Consider the following 25,331-nt stretch of genomic DNA (forward strand, 5'->3'; position numbering starts at 1 on the left):
TGAGATTACAAAATTGAATGAGCTGTGCCTCCAGCCCTGAGGACATCAGTGACAAAAGGAAATACTAGGTATAATGACTAGGGGTGCCACCATTGGAATCAGACAAACTTGCATCCAAACAGTGGCTCTGCCATTCTCTAGCTATTTCCCTTTAAGCAAACCTTTCTGTGTGTCAGTTTCTTCAACCACTTACCTCTTTAGTAAATGTGTTTATATGCTTTATCAAATTACTAGCAGGGAATAACTTAATAAATATTAGTATTTATTATCATTACCATTGTTATCACATGAATAAAGATTTTAACAGATGTACATTAGTATATGCCCAAACTTCTCTGATTATAGATACAGCCTAGTTACCTAATTCTGCCTGAAAAATTTAGACTTCTGCTAAAGAGATGATAATATAGCTAAGTATGGAATCAGTAGTATCCTAAGGGCAGCTGTGGGAGGAGCTTCTGTAGCAGTTAAGGTCATCATATGTAATGGAAATGAGACCCTCAGTGGAACCTGAGCAAAATATATTAGTTTGGTAAATGCAACAGGAAGAGGTTGTGTAGGCTTGTGAAGGGCCTTATATGCTAGGATAGGTGGCTTGGACTTTGATCAATAAAGTGCCAGTTGAGAAGTTTTAGAAGAGTGGCAAGATCATATTTGTCTTTGAGATAAACCACCATTACTTGTGTGGCCTCGTGTAGATGAGGGGACTGGTGATAGGCCTCTAGGAGGCAGTTGCAATCATCTATTGGATCAGACTATATTAGGGGGAACAGAGATGAAACATAAGTTTAAACACAATTCCAAACTAATGTCAGTGAAACCTTGGGTCATATCATAGGACAACAGCTCAAACCAGTGTCCTGGCAGCCATCCAAGAAGCCCCCTCTCCACAGCTCCTCAATATCCCACCATCCCCCTACGTCCTGACCCCACACATATTCATCCTATCACCAAGTCCAGTTGATCCCAGCTCTCTCCGGCTCTATTCTTTAATCGCTGGCCTTCCTGATATGGTCTTAACATCAGACCATCATCATCTTTTCCATGGACTACTTCATTAGCCTTTTATTTTACTGTTGTTAAGCTCATCTCTTTCTAATTTATCCTTTTAGGCTGTCACAATTATATGCTAAAAAAATTTTATCATTTCCCCCTGTTGATTAAAATTGTTAATGGCTTGCCATTACCTATAAGATAAAAAATAAACATAATTGCAAATGAACTAGAGACCTACTTCTCCATCCTCAGTTATAGCCACATTCATTCCAAGAATACCAGTGGCTGGGAGATTTTGTTTGTTTACTTATACATTCTGGATCTCTGGTTTGAATCTTTGCACATGATCTCTAGCTCATGAAATCAATCACATTCCTCTAACAAATTGTGACTAAAGGCTCCACCTATAACAATTTCAGAGACATTTTGCTGGCCTAAACAGGGCATTCAAAGCCTTCCATAATCTTTCCCCAACTTATTTCCGATATGATTTTTCTTTTCAAATCTTCCCCTCAAGCCACACAGATCTATTCACTGTCCTTTCTTGAAACACTCCTTGTGCTTTACTTTTTCAGTTCCAGCTCATACCCACCCTCTTGTGTGGAACCCACTACCTCTTTCTCCTGTCCTCTCCAGAACCTAAACATTCTCTACATCTCCCTTGCTATGTGAAGTGTCCCGTGTCCTCTCAGCCCACGGGAATCACTCTCTTCTCTGGAATGTCCTAGAACTTATCATCTGGGTCATTCATTTGCAGTTAATCATCAGTTCCTGTCTTAAGATATTACTATATTATTGTATTAAATTTTTATTTATCTCTTGCATTGTTTTATAACTCAAAGTATTTATGCTTTATTTCTTGAACTGAACTGTAATTTCATTGAAAGCTATAACTTGGACCTGTATTAATATTTTTCTAGGCCCTACATATATAGTAGGCACTTAATCAGTATTTGTTCATTGACATGTTGACTACTGAAAAAAGTTGGAGGCCATGAATTAGAAAAATGTTTGAATTAATGAAAATCATTTTTTACTAAATGTTATGATTTTAAGAGAATATAATACAAACATACCAATTACTCTTTTTGTGAAATTTTCCCAGACAGACAAGAATATATGTGCTTCCTGTATTAAAGAATCCTGGAAAGCCATATGACCACAGAGTGTACAGTTCCTGACTTCATTATACTGCCTGCTGAGCGGAGAAAGGTGTCCCTTTCGTGGACAGAGAGTGAAGGAAGAAGGAAGAAGATGGGTGAGAAGGGACAGAGAAGCAGGAAGGGGAAGAGGCAGAGAAAGGAGAGGAAAAAGAAAAGGGAACAGGTAGATGAAGAGGAAGGAGAGAGCTGGAGAAGGGAAAGATTCTCTTCTGAAAAGAATATGGGATCCTACTTCTGACTAAACTAGGTTTGCTCAATTTCTCCCTTTTGCATCTCATGTACAATATAAAGTAGGTTTTGCAGTGACATGGTCAAAACCATCTTTGAAGGTCATTCTAATGACTTAGGGAAAGGCGAGACAGCAGGCCTGGAGGGCATGGCAGGGAAGAGCCCAAGAGAGGAGAATGGAAACACTGGGAAGAGGGAGAAGGCTTAAAAAAAAAAACACTTAGAGAGATTTCAGATTTGGGATCAACTGGACTTGGTGACAGAGTGAATATATATGGGGTTGGGAGGTAGGAGCACAAGGGGATATATGTAGGTGAAAAGACAATTGTGGTGATACTTCCATTTACCAAGATTCTAGTGACTTTCTTTTATAGTTGGTAGGGAGTGGACCATGAGGCAACATACATATTACTGGAATTCACTCTGATGTAGAAAGCATGAAACTACATTACAGAAAATTTTTAAATCACCATTAGGTTCACTATTCACACACACACACACACAAACACACTCACACAAAAAAATCACCTGATTTCTCTTACAGAGATTTAATTTTAAAAAAGCACACAGCTTTTCTAATCTGCTTTCTTAACAGCTAGCATTAAGATCATAATTCCATGTCGTTCTTGAACCTTAATATAATTTTGTAAATTATTGAAACTGAAAAACCTAAGTAGAATGGTAGTGCCTGTGAATGTAAACATTTTCAATAGCTCGGAATCTTCTCATTTACTTAGTCAAGATTGTGCTTTAGAATTTAATGTGGTTAGAGGGGAGAAAAAAAACACATAGAAAAACATCATCCCTGGCAGGGCAGAGAGGAGGCAACGAAAGTACATGGTGGTGAAAAGTGGTAATTCTGATGAACTGACGGTTACACCAGCGTCTTCAGGCTTCCTCCCTTTGATACAAGTCATTTAATGTGGTGAGAAAGTTAAGTGTTGAAGCAGTATCATTATTTACTAGAAATCACATGTCATGAGTTCAATATAAAAAAAAGGAAGTTCAGGCTAAGCAAAACTTGGGTCAGCAGATGACTTACGTAAACATGTAGGTTAGGTATGACTGGTAACTGCAGCCTGGAACAGACTCCTGCAGACACAGCCACCAGACCTGGTCCTTCCCTCCTTCAGGGCAAAGCGTCTGAGCAGACAGGAAGAACACCAGGCAGCCACAAGCCAAGCTGGTGTAAATACCCAAAAGGCCCAGATAGTCACCTATGTGACGTGATTTCAGAGGCGCACACGATACCACTTCCTTCCACTTAAAACATCTGAGAGTTTTTGAAACTTGCTTTGTTTCTGCCAAAGCACAAGAAGACGTAGTGTGAACTGAATTTAGTTGATTGTTGGTAGGGAGTTTGAAGCATGGCTTAGGAAAGATTTAGAGATAAATCATTGTTCTTTTCAGCAATATGTTTCACAGTTGTTGGTTCTGTGCCCATTTCAGAAGATCATATTGAAATGGAAGCTCTCACCAGGACCCTCTTTCTCTTTCATACCTCATCATATTTCTTTGCCCCTCCCATATACATTCACCATGATGGTCTTGTTTTGAGTCCTGATTAGAAGCTCATGGCCACTGCACTCTTGGTATTTTCCTTTTCCCACACAGAGGTGCTCTCCTGGCAGGTGGGTTTCCTGTCACTGTTGCTCCACAGCCCAGAAGGACCCTCCACAGGGAAGCCATTACTGGCCATCCCATTTGCCAATTCTGTCGACCTCCTGAGGTTAATTTATTTTACTTCCTGACACTTCTCACTTCCCTCTTCACACATTTGGCGCTTTAAATTCAAGATCTATTTATGAATTCATTCAACAATAATTATTGAGCACTAACATATGCAGGTACTAGTCTAGGTCCTTGTGATTCAGCAATGAACAAACGGATGAAAATCCCTGCCCTTAAGGAGTTTATGTTCCAGTTGTGGAGTGAAGGTGTTCTAATGACAAACACAGTAGGTCAGGAAATCAATGCTAGAAGGTAACCATGCTTTAGAAGAAAGTTAAGGAAAGCAAGTTACGGAGGATCAGCAGTGTCAGGAGTGGATTGTGATAAGAATTAGAATCAGATTAGGCCTCAATATAAAGAAGGTAAAATTTGATCAAAGAATTGAAGGTGGTGAAGGTGTTAGCCATGCAAGCATCTGATGGATGGAAGAGCATTCTAGGCAGGCGGAACCACTACTACAAAGACCTAAAGCAGAAGCATGTGTGGAAAGTTCCAAGAACAGTAAGGGGCATTGTGGCTGCGGTTGAATAAGTGAAGAAAAGCATATAAGGAGAAAAGTCCTAGAGTCAATGGGAACCAAGTTCATACAGAGTCTTTTACTTTAAGTGAAACCAGGCCCCAATGCAGGGTTTGGAGCAGAGGCAAGAGATGATCTGACTGATGGTTTAAAGGCTCACTCTGCCTCTGAATAGTCTGTGGAGAGGTAAGAGAAAAACAAATAAACATACAGGAACATCGTTATATGCCTGGCCCAAGGGTTATGAGAAGTGCTTGTTGAATGAATTAATATATGAATGAACGGAATATAGAGACTGAAGAAAAAGATACACAGAAATCCTCACAGGCATGAAGTAATGGGTGATGTGTTTTCACACCTTTGGGAATCAGACGTGGTTTATTAAGAACCCACCTTACAGTGGTATGTGTTTGAATATGTGTATGTTTGTATCTCCACACATACATATAAATATTTACTGTTTATATTCTGTGTGGAAAGCACTTTTAATTCTGATAAATGCCTTCACCTAATTTATGTTACACATATAAACACATGCATAATGTAGTGTTCACTGATGTCATGCTCCATATAAGGCTACTTCCACTTCCTGAAAATAGCTCATTCTAAAACTGTCTAGCTGAGGGTGATTTTTTTCAAAAAAATTCTGAACTTTATGGAAGAAACCTGTTCTCACAAAAATAAAGGTCATGGTTTTTTTTTTTGGTATAATTAATCTACAGTTATATGAGGAACATTATGTTTACTAGACTCCCCCCACCACCAAGTCCCCCCCACAAACCAAGGTCATGGTTTTAATTGCCATTTAGGTACGTTAGTTTGAAAAAGGGAAGAAGTTTCTACAGACACAGATTTTTTTCTCAACCCAACAAACTTAGCAGTAAAGACTTTGTTGAAGCATGAGAAAAGGCCAAAAGAGCAAAATCTGGAAAGCCCTGTACAAACCTACCTGGATGAAAAAGAAAGGACAGATGGATATTGACAGTAGGTTCATATATGAAAGGGAACAGATGTTTAAAATGTGCCAATATAGTTTTAAGATTATCAGTGTCAAGGCTGGACAATTTTAAGGTTCGAAGAAATTGACTGATTTCATTTAATTATTCACAAAAAATTTCAAGCATAGATACGTTCACAAAAAAATTTCAAGCATAGATACATACATACATAGAATTACATTGTATGGCACAGGCAATGTAAATTGAGCAGGACAATATATAGGCTCACACAGTTGACTGCATGCATTCCCAACTGGGGTAAGAAATTTGCTCTTGGGCAAGATAAAAATAGTATATACTTTTAATGTTTAAGATACAAATATACATACAGGACAGACATACAATATATTTGTAATATTAAAATTTGATGGGAGGAATGATAAGGGGAAAAGATATCTAAAGAGACTCCTTAGGAGAGCAAAAACAAAAAGATTGAGAAAAATTTGTTGAGAAGCAAATGATAATAATAAAATATAACAAATGATTAAGTATGTTGTGGAAACACACCAGGAACACGTATCTTGGTACAGAGTGGGAGGTCAGGGAAGGCCTCCTGGAAGGATGACCCTTAGGAATTGCTCTGGCAAGCGGGAGGGGAACGGTGTGTCAGAATCAAGGCGGAAGAGTTCATTCAGAAGACAGGGAGAATCACTAGCACAGACTTCTATTGAGCAAAATCTATATAAACCCCTAAATTATCTAGCTTGACTAATTTGGCTAATTAATTCCTGAAGTCAGGTAGGTCACAGAGAAAACTGGAAGTTGAAGTTGGTCACATTTTGGACCTAAAATCTGTCCTTTCTTATGTAAGGGCCTTTCTTTCCATTGTCTGCCATCGTCACTAATAATCTCACCACCTCCTGCCAGAGACTTCCAGGAGCCCCTTACTGTCTCCCTCTAATCACCCCAGAGCAGCAGAAGAACATAGTGATCTTAGGAAGTCAAGTGCGAAATTGACTACCTGGACAGCGCCCCTGCTGTATTCCTCCTCTGCTCTCAAACCTTCCTGTTGAACCAAATCGACTCCTTAGCTTGCCAACTATGTGTTTCTATAGGGAGGCTCTAAACCACTGCTCTGAGAGAATTCAAGCATTCCTTCAAGTCAATGACTCTTAAACTTTTAGAATCCAAGGAACGCTTACAAACCTCTCTGCATTCATCAGTCACACATATTGTAGAGTTCCTACAATATGCCGGGCACCGTTCTAACCCCTGACCATAGAACAGAGCAAGGCAGGCAGGGTACCTCACTCACGGAGCCTGCTTTCTCAGGGACCTATGACAAATAGGAAATACATGAACAAAGAATTAAATCTGATCATTTCTTTTAAGGCTAAGTGTTATGAAGTAAATTTTTTTAAATTAATGAATTAACAAGTAATTTTAGAAAAGGACAGGATTAAGGAGAGGAGGTGATGTCTGAGCTGTGACTGAATAATAAAGACCCAGCTGTGTGACTGTCTGAGGGAAGAGAGCCTCAGCATAGGGAGCAAAATGCACAGAGGCCCTGAGATGGAAATGAAAATGTGCAGAGGAAAAGCTGAGAGCGGGCATGCACCTATATGCACTTGTTCTTAAAATGCAAATTTCAGTATCTGTGGTTTAATAGACTGCTACCCTATATGTGTCTCCCTGGAACCCCAGGATCCAGCAGGAAGAGTTAATATCCTTACACCCTGGTCTTCTGCTCTCATTTCAGTTTTATGAACCAGAACGCATGTCATATCATGTGTTAGATATCTTTAATAGCACCTGTACACTAAAGCATAGTAGATATGCAATTGTCATACAACTCATAGGTGAACCTGGAAGTCCTAAAATCTTCCCATATACATGACTAAGAATCCTAGCTATCTGCTAAAGAGGCAGGGGCATATGGTGGTTACACATGTGGGAAGCAGATTTTCTGGGTTTGAATCCTAGCTCTGACACTTATTTAACTATGGGAACATGGGCAATTTAAATAAAATTTATTTGCCTCAGTTTCCTATAAAATAAGAACAGTGATAATAATGTCTCATAGTATTTTTGTGAGGATTTAATGATACAATGCACGTGAAGTCATTGAAAGACTTTAGGTACATTAGAATTTATAATGGTTATGATATGAGTCATGAATTCCTGCTCAGCTATGCCCACCATTCCCACTCAAAATCATTACATTTCCTCATCGTAACCTACTTTTTTCTTTGTTACCAAAGGTCAAATTACAGCCAATTTACAAAGCTCAGATAAAATGCCACAATAACCATGAAATGTCTACTGATTTCCATTTCCAGAGAAGCCATTTAAAAAACGACTAATGTACTGTTTATACCATTAGTCTAGTCATTTACTACCTTACAAGGTGATTTTGTAAACAGGTTTTGCATATTCTGCTAGATTGTAAATCATTTAGAGCAGCAGTCCCCCCAGAAATATAGTTTGAGACACATAAGTAATTTAAAATGTTTTAGTTAGCCACTAAAAAATTTAAAAGCAAGTGAGTTAATTTTACTACTATACTTTATTTAACCCCATAACTAAAATATTATAACTATTATATCAATATAAACAAATGATTACTGACTTTCTTTAGTACTGAGTCTTTGAAATTTCGTGTGTATTTTATCCTTAGAGCACATCTCAATTTGCCTAGCCATATTTCAAGTGTTCCACAGGCACATGTAGATACTAACTATCATTTAGGACAACACAGCTTTAGGGCATGTATTTTCCCGTATTTATCATAATGCCTATCATAGCATAGTCCCTATTTAATAACTTTGATTATTGGTCAAATTAATTGCTTTACTAATTTATTATTGGTTCAAAATCTAATAGCATAGATTTCCTCCTCGTAACCTACTTTTTTCTTTGTTTCCAATGGTCAGTTACAGCCAACTTACAAAGCTCAGATAAAATGCCACAATAACCATGAAATGTCTACTGATTTCCATTTCCAGAAAAGCCACTTAAAAAACGACTAGTGCACTGTTTATACCATTAATCTACTCATTTACTACCTTACAAGGTGATTTTGTAAACAGGTTTTGCATATTCTGCTAGATTGTAAATCATATTTCTGCTATTCACAGCACAAAAAGTAAAAACATGGGAAAGCAATTTTGGCATCTTTAAAGAATAAGAAGTTCTTTCTCTGAAGTGATAAAATTTTCAGTTATATTTCTCTTAAGAATATAGCTAAGAAATATTAGGCCCTGGATTTCTGAAATAGTATATACAGCAATAAAATTATTTATTTGTTTGACATATTTGAAAAAACAATTCATTCCTACTTTCCTGATAAGAATTTTAGATAAGAGTAAGTAAGTCTTAAACATAGAAGATTTGGTAAATTTTGGTGAAAATGTTTTGATGTCATTTTCATGCTCACCATAGGACTCTTCCTTAAAGTGTGCTCTGAAATGTATTGAATGCTTTCATAAATGATTTCCTATTACTCAGAGTTACAAAATATGAATGATATTATTTGCATAATCATTAGCAACATGCTGTCAGGTCAGATCAACTTGAATGGTTCTTATTAGAAAGTTGATATGAAAGAAAAGTGAAAATCTTGATTTTCTACCACTCCAAAATTGTAGCTACCCACTTCCTTAGCAACTTAATTCCTACCTTTCCTTTAAACCTTAATTATCCATATGTCTGAACTATTGACCGTGGTAGATAATTATAAAAAAACTAACAAAATATGTTAATTAGGGAAATAAAATGACTCACCTTTGGCAATTTCAATGGTAATCTGCAAATTGGCAACTGATTATGGTTTCCATCAAGTGTAAATGGTTGATCCAAGTTGTGGACTATCTTTTCTTTAGGTATTTTATAAACAGCAATGGTCCCCTTATAATGAGGGCAGCTGTAGTTTCCAAATTCATCCACCTCTTTGATTTGCAGTTCCAGCCTTGGTTTTCTTTGTAAATGAAAAATAAGCTTGTGGTCTTTTCCATAATCCTTCCCATTGCCTAAGTAGTAGTAGAATGCATTTGTTACTATTCAGATATAGTACTTTGTCCTACTTAATTTTAAAAATTCCAAATAATCATTTCCTTTTTTAAATACAGCTAAGAAAGCTTTTTGGAGGTCATTGCCTCTTGTCAAACTATATAACCTGACAGAGGAGCAATAGGCTGAGACTGTGTAGATTACTAAAAAGATTCCTTATCTGTAATCGGACCAGGTGCTCTCTGGCTACTTGTAGATCCAATAATATTTGATTTTCTTTTTTTATTCCATTTTGCTACAGAAATTTGAAAACATTCAGCTCTTTCTGTATTGAGATTCAATAATTTGATATTCATCATTTTCCTTTTCCCTAATTATTCATATCATATTGTACATTATCATGAACTTACAATAGACATTCTAGAACTGCACTCTCCTATATAGTAGCCACTAGCAACATGTAGCTTTTCAAATTGAAGTTAAAATCAATCAAAATTAAAAATTCACTTGTCTTTAGTCACTCCAGACACATTTCAAGCAATAGCCACGTATGTTCAGTGCCTATCTCACATGAAAGTTGTAGATATCAAACATTTCCACCATTACAGAAATAGTGCAGTTCTAGAACTTCCAAATGGAATAGTTGTGGATTCATGTTACTGAAATTTCTATGAAAATCTGATGAGTTCCCCCAAAATAATGATACGTCCTCTCAACTACTCACTGAAAATACTGGAGTTTTAGTGAACACAACTTTTCACTCACAGGGCTTTACTGTGACAATCAGGATATTTTGCCTTGTTATTGCAGTGGTAAAACAGACACTGCCATGTTTCCTAAGGCATGTTTGCATTTCCCTTAGCAAAACTGAAGAGTGAGCTATAGCGTAGCGGTTAACATGTGCTGTATGTGAAGATCTAGATCCAAGTCCAGTCCCGAGCATTTATTTACCTAGGCTGTAATATTTATCCACTTCTTTCATATCTCTGAACTTCTTGGAGCCTTGACTTCCTTATTTTTAAAACCAGAGAAATAAAACTTACCCCCTAGGATTGTTCTGGAATGAAATGAAATGATATGGATAAAATGACTGGCGCAGGGCCTGACACATAATAAATGCTCACTAAATGAGCAATGGAGCAAATGATGAAAAAGAAGCAGGATTCGTTGTTTTGAATTTACACGACCAAAAGCAACCCACATAAACTTTTCAAAGACCTGTCAATAGGATGCTTTTGTATCTAAGTTGCAACTTCCTGCTGCTCCTAGAAGCCTGAGAGTTAACTGCCCAGAGCCGTTGCTCATGAAAAATCTTCTTATGTTGCCTATATTCAGTGACAGATATAGATGACATCAATAGTTTTCTCCCTGTTGTGAATTTCTAAAGCACAATTTAATCTAGAAATAGAAGAACTCCAGATTATGGACGGTGCAGGAGTATGTCCCTTTGCGTAAGTCTATATATAAGGACAACCTGGCTATTTGAACAAAACAGATGCATATGACATCCTAGGACAGGATTGATAAACTGGGATTTGCCTTCTTAAAAGAGCTTCACTCCTGAAAAAAAAAAGATGGTTAATTATTTGGAGCCACTGAAATGTCATTTAGTTAATAGTAAATTAGGTAGAGTTTCTTGATCACTGGAGTACGTCCTGGCAAATTTCTACTTCCGCTAGAGCATTATCAAGAAACATGTTGCTACCTTGGTCTCAGGAGAATACAATTCAGTAAATTTCAGAATCCCTGAAAGATACTCCCTGCCAGGTACATAATTACTCCTAAGGAGTAATTTATATACAGGATATAAGGATTGAGGGTGAAGCATAGTTACATTGGCTCCATTTAGATTTGGAACTTACCTATCTCTTATTGCCAGTTCATTTGTATAAATACAGATTGTCATTCAAATCTATATAAGTCACATTTCTATATGGAAAGGGATGAAATTATTGAGGACTTACTAGTAATAAATAGCATGATCTCAGTGTTATAAATAGAAAGCATTATGAAGATTTTTAGCATTGGAATTTCATTGTTGCCAAGATCTAACACTGTATTTTAAAGGTCCCTTGTCACAGAAAAAAATAAAACCATAAAAAGAATAAACAGCACAAAGAAATGATACTATTTTTTTCCCCACACTGATATACTTAGCGAAGTAAAAGCAAAAGGCATTCATTGAATACCCAAATTATGAAATCAACAATTGGTTGACCTTTTGAGAAATTCTTTCTCCTCAATATATTATGTATATAATTCTTAGCAGGGCTTTGGAATAGTAACTTTTCGATAAATATTTGTCATACAAAGAAATACAGAATTTATATTTTGTGAGTTACTAAATGTTCCTTATAGCAATACATTTTATTCTCAACAGTAGATATTGGGATATTTTTCACTGACAACATGGAAAATATAAATGAAGACATATAGGCTCTTACTTAGAGAAGTTAGGTGAAAAGGTAAAAAGCTAGCGCTATGGGGGAACCAAAAGAATCCTATGAGAACCACTTGCCCAGGGGATTTCTGTAGGCTAACACATCTCTACTACCTCTAACTCTAAGCCATCATCATCCCTTGGTTTATGGCAATGGCTCATTAACTGGTCTCCCTGATTCTTCCTTTGCATATGAATTAGATTATAACTGTGATGCGACTAGATGATGTTCTATTCTATTCTATAGGTAGATAGATATAGATTAGTTATACTCTGAATCAGATCATGTGGCTCCTCTGTTTACACCCTTCAACACATTTCACTTAGAGGCAAAGTCCTTACAAGGCCTTCAAGGAATGATCAGTACTCCCCTCATGTCCTCTCACTTCCTCTCATCCAAGCATCTGAGCCTCCTTGCTGTTCCTCAAACTGATCAGACATGTGTTGCCTCAATTCATTTGCATTTTTATCCCTCTGCCTGGGACAAACTCCCCTGAGTTAAGCGTATGGCTTGCTCTCTCACCTTCTTAAAGTATCTGTTTAAATGCCACCTTCTCAGAAAGGTCTTTCCTGGTTAAGTCTATTTAAAATTGCAAATCTGCCACTCCCTCTGAGACTCTCTATACCCTTTCCCTGCTTCATTATTCTTTAAGGCCCTTTTCACTGCCATCAAGCTGTTTTATTTACTTATTTGCCTCTTCTCTGTCTCTCCACGGTAGGATATAACATACATAGGGACAGGGAAATTTTGTTGGGTAAATAAAAGGATGGTCATTCTAACATTCTATGCATATATCTTGGAAAATCTCTTCCCTGGGCCAAAGGGTGCTCAGGGCAACTTTGGCACACACAGACCTCTTCAGGGAATTACTGGATGTTATGGGTGATGATAAGGTGTCATTTTATAAAATTTTGTCTAACCATTTCCCAGGACTTTCTGAATTTTGTGAGCATTAGGGGCTTAGGTGTTTTGCAATAGATAGCTTAAGTACTGAATTAATAGTTCTAATTTGGAAAATAAAAGCATACTCCAGCTTATATCCAGTAGAATGCCAAAGGCCAATATAAAAATGAAGAGGAGCACCTATAAGTCTTATTTCCTCTTAGAAGTAGAAATATAGTCCATGTCCTTTGACCTTACTCAAAAGATTCCTCTCTATTCTACATAAATGAATATTAAGACTTTGACATTTCCCAAAAGGCAGTCACCAAAATGTATTAATTAAAGTTCTAAGCACTTTAAATTACATAATAATATAATGTTCTTACCCAAGCTTTTGTCTTCATTTTTCTAACAAAGACTCCTAGCTGTCAGGCACCATCCTAGGGACCAGGGACTGAATGCTGCCTACCAGTAGGGTGGGCCCTTTTCTCATGAGACTGTGGTCAGAGAAACTGACATTGATCAAACAATGAAATGAATAAATAGAAGATTGTACCCATGGTCACGTCCACAAAGGAGAAATTCATAAGGATCTGAAAATGCAAAATAAGGACTGACATAATCATGAAAGACAGGGAAGGCTTCTCTCAGTATGATCATCAAGGTGAGATATGAAAATGCAGACAGAGGTACCTGGAGGTGGAGGTGCAGATGGGTGGGGAGGAGAACCCTCCTTGCAGACCAGCTCTGACTGCACATGTTTGAGATTCACAGAGATGGCCCTGACAGGAGGATGAGGTATCAATTCTTTACTGAGGGACTTAGAGAAAAATCCACTGAGGCTCCAGATCTGAGTACAGGCCTCCAGGCAAAGCAAAGCAGAAGTGGCACCTGGCCTGAGCCCTTTCCTGAGTGAAGGTGAGTTCTCCATTCCTTACATGAAAGAATTGCATGTAGACTGGCGTTCTCAAGCACTCTTATTTTAGCATCTGCTCACCACTCCCCATTACAGGCACTAACACAATCGGTACCACTGCCTGTGAAGAGTGCAGTCAGTCGCTCCTGCTTAGGTACGCACAGCTGCTGTCCCAGGCGTGACAAGAAAATCATTTGCATCATTTGTTTGGGTGGGACACTTCCAGTTTTTACTGTATCTTCTTAGAGGAATTGTCCTGGGGCGGATCCGGTGGTTTCTGCTCCGGACGCCAAGTAGGAAGGGATCTCTTCCACCTTCCTTTCTGCCTTCCCTCTCCTTTCCCTTCCCCTCTCTCCAACATCCTTGTCACCCACTCACAAATCCTGTCAGCTGACTGAGATGACTGAGACTCTGCATGTGAAAGTGGAAGAGACACCGCAAATTGGGACACTTTTGGGTCTCATTTTTTTCTGAGAAACCAGAGAAAGCACAGCTTCAGCTTTAAGCTGCATCATTTTTGAAGCAACATAGAGCCAGTGGAGCTTGGAGTAATTTTCAGAATCAAAAAGAAAATAGGCATCATTAAAAATCAGTGGGATCTGTATCAGTTCGTAAGAGAACAGAGAATACTAATTCAAGTCAAGTCTATGGCAGGACATGTGGGCTAGAAATCCCAATAAAACCCATCTCTCAACTCTCCCCCATACCTCATATTTATACACATACTTGTTAGATTCTACTCCACCTCAAGGAAAGAAGTTGGAGAGGGGGAGAGGTTGAACTACTAAAAAAGAAAGCATTGCATAAGCTGATGGACAGTAACCATAATGTGGTTGTTAGGGGGGACCTGATATAGGGGAGAGCATAGTAAACATAGTATTCTTCATGTAAGTGTAGATTAAAAATTAAAAAAAAAAAAAAGAAAGAAAGAAAGAAAGAAAGAAAGAAAGAAAAGGGGGATTACTCCTTGATAGGATAAAACTATTAGTAAATCAAAGATCAACACATGCTTTAAATATCCTTAATGTTGATCACTTAAAGGGTGTCAGATGATCAGCTATGGAGATACTCTTTTCTGATAATATTCCTTTCTCTTAAAAAAAAAAAAGAAAAGCAGTTACTGTGTGCTGACCTCCAATGAGTTCTGCACAGTGGTATAGAGGGCATGTCAAAGTGTGGGCAAAGGGTCTGTTTGTTTCTATGCAGAAGATCAAGGCCTAGCTTGGATACCCAGAAAATGAACTAAGATACGATATGAGGAGGAGCTTCCGGCATCAGCACTCTCTGGAGGACTTGTGCCGGGGGATGATCATCAAAAAGCCTCCACAGGGATCCGGACGATGCTGCGGTTGTGGCTGCATCCAGCCCACCATCTCCTGGACTTGCCATAGGAATGAGGAGGGAGATGTCTAGGCTGGCATGTGCATACAATGAGACAACAAATTTGACTGGATCTGTACTGTTGGAACTCAACCAGGAGTTGGGAGGGGTGCAAGTTGTAGCACTCCAAAATCTTATGACTATAGACTATCTAAGGTTAAAAGAACATATGGGATGTGAACAGATCCCAGAAATGGGCTGCTTTAATTTGTCTGACTTCTCTCAGACTGTTCAAGTACAGTTGAACAATATCCATCATATCATAGACAAATTTTCACAAATGCCTAGGGTGCCTAAATGGTTTTCTTGGCTTCACTGGAGATGGATGGTAATTACAGATTTGCTTTGTTTATGTCACCGTATTCCTATTATGTTAATATGTGTGTGCAAATTAGTTAGTAGTTTAAAACCTATACATACTTAAGGTACTCTACAAGAAGATATGTCAAAGAAATAATCAATCCTCCCATGTTTCCTTCCATATGCTACATCTATAGCTTTTCTTCTTTCTTCCTAATTACAACCCTTAAATAGAATTCGTGCCTCATATCGAATTTACCGAGTATCATAATTCCTCCAGGTGGTAAAGATACCTCGAGACAAGTGCTGGGCATAGAAGCCACAGGGCATAAATCTGCAAAGAAGTAAAAAGCTAACCTTTTCAAACAATATGGCTTCTCTCTCACTTACCAACTTTACATTTCCCTGTATGGCCCCGGAAGATGACTGGTTAGCCAGAGACGGGTAAGATTCCTCAAGGGAGGAACAACCTAAGACAGGCACAGTCGCAGGGGGGGCATCAGGTGAGAATTTGGGGATCAACAGAGGTGAGGCTCAGAACCTCACCCCCCCTGCTTTGAGAGAAATCTTCTGCATCCGTGGATGTTTTGCTGCCCTTGTCTAGCCTGGATTAATACTTAGTCCATAGGCACACACCTGATCATCTGATCATCTACATTTGCCCTCTTACAGCACTAAGCTATGTTTTCTACCTTTATCTTGCATCTACCTATCACTTCAGCATTTTATTAAAAATAAAAATAATAATAATAATAAAGGGAGAAATGTGGGATCAACATATAAATCAAGTACAAAAATCAAAAGAATATTCATATTTGACCTGATTGTTTATAGGTCATAATGCATGATCAAAACCGAAAGTTTCTGTGATGAATGCCCTTGTACTGTTCACCATGTAAAAATTTATTCACTATCTAAGAATTTGTTCACCATGTAAGAACTTGTTCGTTATGCTTCAGAAGATTGGAGACTGACGAGAATTAGACTTGAGATGGATTAATGATTGTGTACATTGAGCATTCACCCCCCTATACTGAATTTTATTGTTGTTAACAACCATTTGATCAATAAATATGAGAGATGCCCTCTCAAAAAAAAAAAAATTTCTAAAAAAAAAAAAGAAAGCATTGCAACGGCAACTCTCGTGAAGTTCTCTTTATCTCCTTTCTCACATAGCTGTTTACTCTGTGCTCCCCTTTCTCTCATCTCCTTTTATCTCTTCTCATTCATTCCCTCACTTCTCTCACCTCTCCTGCCACATAGCATATTCATTTGCCTTGTTTGTTTTTCTCAGCATTTTCATGTACACATATGTATTGAAAGCCTTTGATGTGCCAGGCACTATTCTAGACGTAGGAGTATGTAGCAAGAGAGAGATAATCATTGCCCTCATGAAATTTGTATTCCAGTGAAGAACAAAACATATGAGTAAAAAGGAAGTAAACCAATAAATAAGTAAAATAGTTTCAAACTGTGGTAGGATTTATAATGGAAACAAAAACGCTCTAGATAGATAAGAGAATGAGAAATAAGAGGGGTACATAATCTAGATCAAAGGTTTTTAAATACTTTTATGCCATGGGCCCTTTGGAGTTGGGTGAAACCTATTGATTCCTTCCCAGGAGTCTTTTAAATGTTCAAAATATAATAAATGGAATTATAAATAAGACAAATATATGAGAATATAGTTCTATCCATGTATCTCTTTGGAGTCCACTGACCCCAGGTTGGATTCTTTGTAGGACATTGTAACGAGCTGGGAATAGAAGGTAATTAGAAGGTTCTAATCAGGGGCATAATAAAGTATGATTTAATTAAAGATCATTGTCATGACTGTGTGGAAATAGGTTTCATGTGGCTAATGGTGGAGGCAGAAGAGCATTTAGGAAGCAAGTGTGTTTGTGTAGGAAAGAGATGGTCTTAGCTTGGATTCATTTGGAAATCATGGAGAAGACTATTCCTAAAAGAATTTCCCTTGAAGTCTGCCTATAAGGGGCACATGCATCCCCTAATAAGAGAAAAGCCTGGAAAGGAAGAAGTAAATAAGTCTTTTTTTCTTCCTACTTTTCAAAAGCCTTCCAAAGTTCTCTGTTTTCCTTAATACAAGTTTAGTGACCTCCTGAAATGTGTGGCTTATAGACCATAGAATATACAAAATATCCTTATACTTACTTGAAGCAAATATGTTTCCAGCAAATCTTAAAAGAAGTTGTTCTCCTTCTTTTACTTGGAAATGGCGCGATGGCTCTGGAGGACCGCTGAATGCTTCCAGACGCAAGTTCCTAAGCACATGGTTTAATTCTTTCGAAGGCACCACCAAAAGAACTATTTTGTGTGGATTGTCTTTGTGGTGATATAGCACAATGCAGGCAGTAGTACTGAGCATGGCTTCCTCTAGAGACTTCACAAAAGACACCAAGTGGCTGTTGTCCACAGCAGAGGAAAGCCGAAGCACGATGAGCCTGCATGGAAGACAGGAGGTGTGACATAGGGAAAACGCGACCTCAAATGCATCACCGATAATTAGTAACACCCAAGGAAAGAGCTGTTATCATCCAAACATCCTTTAAAAACAAGCATTCTGGTGACCAACTGGTGAGACTCACAGATGACTTTAATGAAACTGTTGGCACTCAGGAAACCAGCTCAAAGTAGACCAAGTTCTAAAACAGTTGTTCATAGACAAAGAAATCATCTAGTCCCAGATCACTTGTAAATATGACAGCATATTTTAAATCATATTTCAAGTACTTCTACTGAAGAATATTACTGCAAAATATAGGAGAGAAATATTAGCAAGATAATCCATCTACTACCAAAAGAACACAGAATATATGTCATAATGAAGTGGGGATTGAAACATTCATCTATGTCATTAGGTGGTAAGAATTGATATGAGAGACCCTGTTTATGGGTTGAAGGGACAAATTTGTATGTTGGAAGCCTAACCCTAGTACTGCAGAAAGTGACTTTATATGGATGTAGGATCTTTACCCAGGTAATCAAGTTAATGTAGGTCATTGACATCCATCCTAATGCAATATGACTAATGTCATAAAAAGGTGAAATTTGGTCACAGATATACACATACTGAGAGAATGCCATGTGAGGCCAAGAACAGGCACCTACAAGCCAAGGAGGGAAGCCTGAGACAGATCTTTCCCTCACAGTGCTCAGAAGAAATGAACTTTGCTAACACCTTAATTTTAGACTTCCAGCCTCTGGAACTCTGAGACTAATTTCTGTTGTATAAACCATGCTGTTTGTGGTACTTGGTTCTGGTAGTGTGACAAACTAACACAGACACCTGCTCCTAGCTGGACCACCCATTGCCCAACTTTTCTCCAGAGAACTGCCCCAGGGGCCTTTCACCAAGAGTATCCCAGCACCCACGGATACAGACTGACTAATGTTTGGCTGCAAAGCCAGCCTCCCTAGTATTCACAGTCCAGAGCACCCCTGAGATACCAGGCTGAGGTAAAACTTCAGTTGAAACTGGAAGTTTTCCCATTTTCTTCCCTTGCCCTACTTGCGTCTTTCACTCCCTTACAGAATTCACCTGAGAACCCTCTCTAATAAACCATTTGCTTGCCTATCTTAGCTTCTGTTTCTGGCCCAAGATAACTGCAGACTTAAGATCTTCCATTTTGAAATAAAGTCTATTTTTAGACATATGTTTGCCCTCACTTTGAATGTCTACGCATGAAGCTTAAAACTGTCTAAAACTTTTCTCATAATGAGCTGTCTAGAAAACATGGAAATGAGAAAGCAAAATGAGGACACTGAAATAATCAATTCAGTTTATATATACACAGTTACAAGATCAGCATAATATGAACACTTAATTACTAACTCCATGGAATTTCATAAAAGAAGGTGCTATTTTAACACTATTTTGGAATTGGAAGAAACCTGTAGAAATAAATCTGTTATGAGTGGTTTCCAAAAGCACTTATTAAACTATCAAGAGTGAAATTATAGATAGCATACTTATGTCAATTCTGGTTTGCATCTTAAGCACACCCTAAAGAACTATTCATGTTCCTATTTGAGGAATAAAAGTTTAATCCTACGATTCCATTTCAGTAAACCTCAGTAATAAATCATCAAGATGTAATGACACTAACTTTTGTAGTTTACTATTGTATTACCTCTCTAAATGTTCACACAGTTCAAACGATATCAAGCCACTCTGCACGGTTCTCACCACAACATCATCAAGCCCGAACCAATCACTGTCTCGGCTTCTGAATCCCAGTAATTTCAAAGAATCACAGGCATTGTTCCCAGGTTTTCGTATTGAAGCACTTTTGGTCCTATATAGTGGTAGCATAAGAGAAATTGGGAAAATTTATATAACATAAATCATATTTAATGCCTTCATTCTTTCATTAAGTTAATAATCCAATAACAATTCATTAACTGTATACTAGATGACAGCAATTATGCTATGCACCAGGAATACAAAGATAAGAAATATATGGTGCTTGCTCTACAGAAGATCACAGTACTACAGTATTATGCAATTACAGGACAAGGTGATATGTATAGTGATTAAGGGAATGTACAGGGTACTTTAGCAGTGAAAGGAGGGTGCTCAGGGAAGCTTGCAAAGTGAAAATGCTGATATTTGAGATGAGCTTTGGAGAAAGAGAAGCATTTGATTACTGGCAAAAGAGTTACAGAAACACCCAAAACCTTAATAAACTTACTGGTGTAAATCAAAATGCTTTAGGATATCTAAGAGTTCGTGTAGAGCATAAGAAGTGAGACCACTGACTCTGGAGCAACACTAGCTACTTTCAGATCTTTCAGGTCTCTGCCTCTCACTAACTGTACAACCATGAACAACTTATTTGTTTTCTCTGAATCTCAGTTTTCTTATATATATTATGAGAGTACTAATAGTATCTACATGTAGGATTAAATGAGCTGGTATGTGTAAAGCACTTAAATTGTAGTTAACATAAATGGTACTAATATTCTCATCCTGATAATTCCTAAAGCAGGCATAACCAGTTAGCTTTCATGTATATTTCTCCTTCTCAGTTAACCTGTCCCACCCAAAGGTCCTGAAAGAAACAGCTGTATGTGTCATGTGACAAAAGCTGATTTGATTCACAGAAGACCAATTTCCAACATTCAGCCAATTTGATCTTTTTTTTGGGAATTTAACTAAGTAAAAGGCCTAGAGCTCAGAACTTGTCATTATCCTGTGGCTGCAGTGCCCTGGGATATACAAATTAATAAACAGAGAAATTATTAAGAAAGGAAAAATAGAACAGAGTCTAAGAGAGGAAAGAGAAAATCAAGATAAAAGAATCCATGTAGTCCTAGAGATGGAGTAGCCTTATAATAAACTCCTCTTTTCTTGACTTCACTTAAATGGATATCTGTTCCTCACAATGAATGTAAGAAAAACCCTTGCTATTGAACATCTTGGAGGGGTGAAAAAAAAAAAAAAGAACTTGGTCTAATGACACTACAACCCACAAGGGGACAAAGCCGCTCTGGCTGGTAGTAAGAATACAGACCCAAGTGTGAATCACACGTCTTTTGTGTGAAGAGAATTAGTCATGGGTTTAAAGCCACCTTACTTCACAGGCTAATCTATGATCCATAAATTAGGAATTGAACAATTTAAACTGTATATCTGAAAATGTTAGACTTGATTGATTCCTTCAGGGGATCAACCAGATTCAAATAAGGAGCAGAGATGGAAAAATAAGATTTCGTTTTTGGCTTTTCATTTATAACCACAAATACAGTAAATTTTGTTATGCTGAGTAGTTAATAATTTATTAACATAGGAAGATATATTCATACTGAATCCAAAACTTCAGTCATTCCCTAGAACCTGACTTAATGAACGATAATATGAATTTTTTTTTCTGATGACAAACTTTTACTTTTTTCTACCAATAGACTAAATTTTCTAACACTGTAGTGGGGTTCTCAACTATAGTGGGCCTGACCCTTCTCCCAGATCCCAGATGGGTGTATAAGCTGAACAAATAGTGCATTTGGCATTCACTGGTCCTATTTGTCAAAAATCCAACTTCCCCCCATTCTGACCACCTGATAGGATTGTACTTCCTGTCTCCTAGAAGTTGAATGGGGCCATGTGACTAGTTCTGGTTAATGAATAATGAACGAAGGAAAGATGTGTCCCTTGAAGACCACGTATTTAATTGCTAATGTGGATCTACCAAAGCTCTTTCTTCTGCCACCATGACAGCAACCGGATAGTGGTTTCCTTTCAGCCTGAGTCTTCACGTGAGGATGGCCAAGCGACAGCCTGCCTGCCTTTGAGGCAACATGGCATATGTAAGATATAAAGACTGTTGGCATCAGTCCTTGAGATTTTAGGGTTTTGCTTTTAGCATGCTGTAAATTAATCTAGCCTGCCATGTATAATAGATCTGTGTTCTGGTCCCAGTGTTCTGTTCAGTGATGGGTTTGTGACAGACTTAGAGTGAAAGTAAGACTCAAGGCCTTTAAGTATATTCATAGGAAAAAGAAGTTTTCTTTTTTCCACTGAACTTGGAATTATGCAGATGTAACCATGTTGCCAGCATGAGGCACAAGCATGTCAGTGAATGGATTTGGCACAGAGGGAGGCAGGAAGGGAAGAAGAGGGAGACTGGGTATTTTTGGCTCCAGAAAAATGAAAAGATAAATGTATCTTCAGTTTTCTATTTATAAGGACCAAAGAATTCCTTTTTTTCTTAAAAATTTTAGGTTTGCTTTTTGGTCACTTAAAGTCAAAATAGCCCTTAATGGTGGAAAGATAAAATTTAGATTTCATTTTTTCCAGCATTATTGAGATATAATTGACATATAATATTGTGTAAGTTTAAAGTGTACAACATGATGATTTAACATATGTATATATTGTGAAATGATTACCATAATAAGGTTGCTTAATGCATCCATTACCTCAAATTTAGACTTTGCCATGTTAATAGATACACATAATATTGAAATCAAATTATTTAGTGCATTCTTATTTATCCCAGTTATTTGTAAACAACTCTGGAAATAAACTCTTCCTTTTATATATACTATTAACAAACGTTGACAACCAGCATTGCCTTGCATTGAATGGTAATCAGTCATACTCCACAAAACATAATAACATTTTGATGTATTAAAAGTTCCATAAAACATAATCAACCTTTATTAAGTCAACTTGTTCATTCAAGAATAATTGACCTTGCTATTTTTTGAGTCCAAGACTATTCCCATATCCAAAATTCTAGGCATTAAAGGAATTATAATTGGCTCATTTTAGGTCAAGTGCTTAATTAAAATGAGAAAGGACATTGAAGAATGTGAAAATTCCCATTTAGTCCATGTAGATAGAAAGGACAGTTTCCAGAATTTGTGGTACAATTCCCCAAAAATAAAGTGCCTGGGTAAACAAAGCAATAGGTGCCCACTCCAGGCTGCCTTTCTCAGGTTTAACAGTGACCTGATGCATCTTTTCCAGATAAATGCCTTAATGCCACACAATTAAAAGATACTCAGAAGATTTTTCACAAGTTAAAAAAGATCTATTTCAAGATACATCAGTGTTTTGTCCCTGCAAGTAGAAATAGATATTACTGGGAACTTTTCAAGGATAGGTTTTTTTTCCTTAACTTTATATTTTAGGGCAGTTTTAGAGAGGATGGTACGGATGTTTGCCATGTATCTCCTGCCTGCACATGTGCACAGCCTCCTCCATTATCAGTAACCCCCACCAGAGTGGGTCACTGACTACATGTTGAACCTGCATTGACACACATCATAATCCATAATCTATCCACAGTCCATAGTTTACATTAGGGTACATCTTTTGTATTGTTCATTCTGTGGGTTTGGACAAATATATAAAGACATGTATCCCCCATTATAGTATCATACAGAGTATTTTCATCACTAGAAAAATCCTCTGGATGCTGCCTCCCCCACCCCAATCCCTGGCAGCCACTGATCTTTTTACTGTCTCCATAGTTTTGCCTTTTCCAGGAAGTCATTCAGTATGTATCACACAGCATGTGGCCTTTTTGCGTTGGCTTCTTTCACTCAGCAACATGCATTTAAGATTCCTCCATGTCTTTTTGTGACTTGATAGCTCCTTTCTTTTGCGTGTTGGATAATATTCTATTGTATGGCTGTTATTTATCCATTCACCTACTGAAGGACATCTTGGTTGCCTCCAGGTTTTGACAGTTATGAATAAAGCATCTATAACATCCATGTGTAGGATTTTGTGTGGACATGCTTTCACCATCTTTGGGTAAATACCAAGGAGTGCTCATGCTGGATCATATGGGAAGAATATGTTTAGTTTTGTAAGAAACCAACAAACTGTTTTCTGAAGTGGCTGTACTATCTGGCATTTCCAGCAGCAATGAATGAGAATTACTGCTGCTCCACATCCTCACCAGCATTTTAAATTGTAAGTTCTGGATTTTGGCCATTCTAGTAGGTATGTACTGGTATCTTGTTGGTTTAAGTTGCATCTCACTGATGACGTAGGATGTGGAGCATCATTTCATATGCTTATTTGCTTATTTGCCAACTGTTCATCTTCTTTGGTGAGGTCTTTGTTAAATTAAGGTCTTCAGGTCATTTTTTAGGCAGGTTTTTTGTTTTCTTACTGTTGAGTTTTAAGAATTCTTTCTATATTTTGGATAACAGTCCTTTATCAGATATGTCTTTTACAAATAATTTTTCCCAGTCTGTGGCTCATCTTCTCATTCTCTGAACATTGTATTTCCCAGAGTAGAAAAGCCTTTTAATTTTATGACGCCCAGCATATCAATCATTTCTTTCATGGATTGTGCCTTTGGTGTTGTATTGAAAAAGTCACCACCATACCCAGAATCACTTTTATTTTCATCTATGTTGTTTTCTAAGCGTTTTATAGTTATACAGTTTACATTTATGTCTATAATATATTTTGAGTCAATTTTTGTGAAGGGTATAAGGTCTGTGTCTAGATTCACTTTTTGCAGGTGGATGTCAATTATTCCAGCAGCATTTGTTGAAGGGACTCTCTTTGCTCCATTGTATTGCCTTTGCTCCTTTGTCAAAGATCAGCTTACTGTATTTATGTGGATCTATTTCTGGGCTCTCTATTCTGTTTTATTGATCTGTCTGTTATTCCTCCACTACCATACTGTCTTGATTACTGTAGCTTTATCATATGTCTTGAAGTCAGGTAGTGTCAGTCTTCCTACTGTGTTCTTCTCCTTCAATATTATGTTGGCTATTTTGGGTTACAGTTTCTTTTTGATTTGAAAAATAAAAATTAGTCTTCCTTACCTCACTTTCCAATCCACAGGTAGCAATACATGCTCATAAGTACAATGGTACATAATAAATTTAAAATATTTCCAGTACCTCCAAGTTTAGTAAATGTGAAAATCACATTTGCTCAGTAAGCATTTGTTTCAAAATTTTGCTGAAACCATTTCACGATACTAAATGAGATTAATCTGTGTTGACAATAGAATGATCAGGACAAAGGAAAAAGAGGCATGTGTAATTTTACTATTGATAAAATTACCATTTCTTTATGTAAAACATGGTGACTATAGTTGATTACAGCCTTATATAATTGAAATTTGCTGAGTAGAATATATAAAAGAATTTCCCAAGAGAGTAAGAAGTTTTCAAAAGATAAATTTGTGCAGTGACTAATGTGTTAACTAGGTGAAAGGAATCCTTTCACAAACTATACATATATTATGTCACCAAGTTGTATACTTTAAATATCTTATAATTTCCTTTGTCAATTATACATTAAAAAGCTGACAAATAAATAAAATGACCATTTAT

General features: G+C 37.4%; 1 protein-coding gene across 3 annotated transcripts in view; it reads right to left on the reverse strand.

The window, feature by feature from the left end:
- Positions 1–25,331, reverse strand: part of DTHD1 (death domain containing 1) — an 80,909-nt gene that overhangs the window by 36,736 nt on the left and 18,842 nt on the right. For all 3 annotated transcript variants that reach the window (XR_012131771.1, XM_073237746.1, XM_037003049.2), the window contains exons 6-8: positions 19,652–19,816; positions 17,673–17,962; positions 9,357–9,601 (exon numbers count right to left, since the gene is read on the reverse strand). Coding sequence is in view for 2 of the 3 variants with exons in the window: in XM_073237746.1 (XP_073093847.1) it covers positions 9,357–9,601; positions 17,673–17,962; positions 19,652–19,816 (700 nt within the window). In the remaining variant the exon portion in view is untranslated. The remainder of the gene's footprint in view (positions 1–9,356; positions 9,602–17,672; positions 17,963–19,651; positions 19,817–25,331) is intronic.

The sequence above is a fragment of the Manis javanica genome, chromosome 5 (assembly GCF_040802235.1).
Source record: "Manis javanica isolate MJ-LG chromosome 5, MJ_LKY, whole genome shotgun sequence".
Classification (NCBI taxonomy): Eukaryota; Metazoa; Chordata; class Mammalia; order Pholidota; family Manidae; genus Manis; species Manis javanica.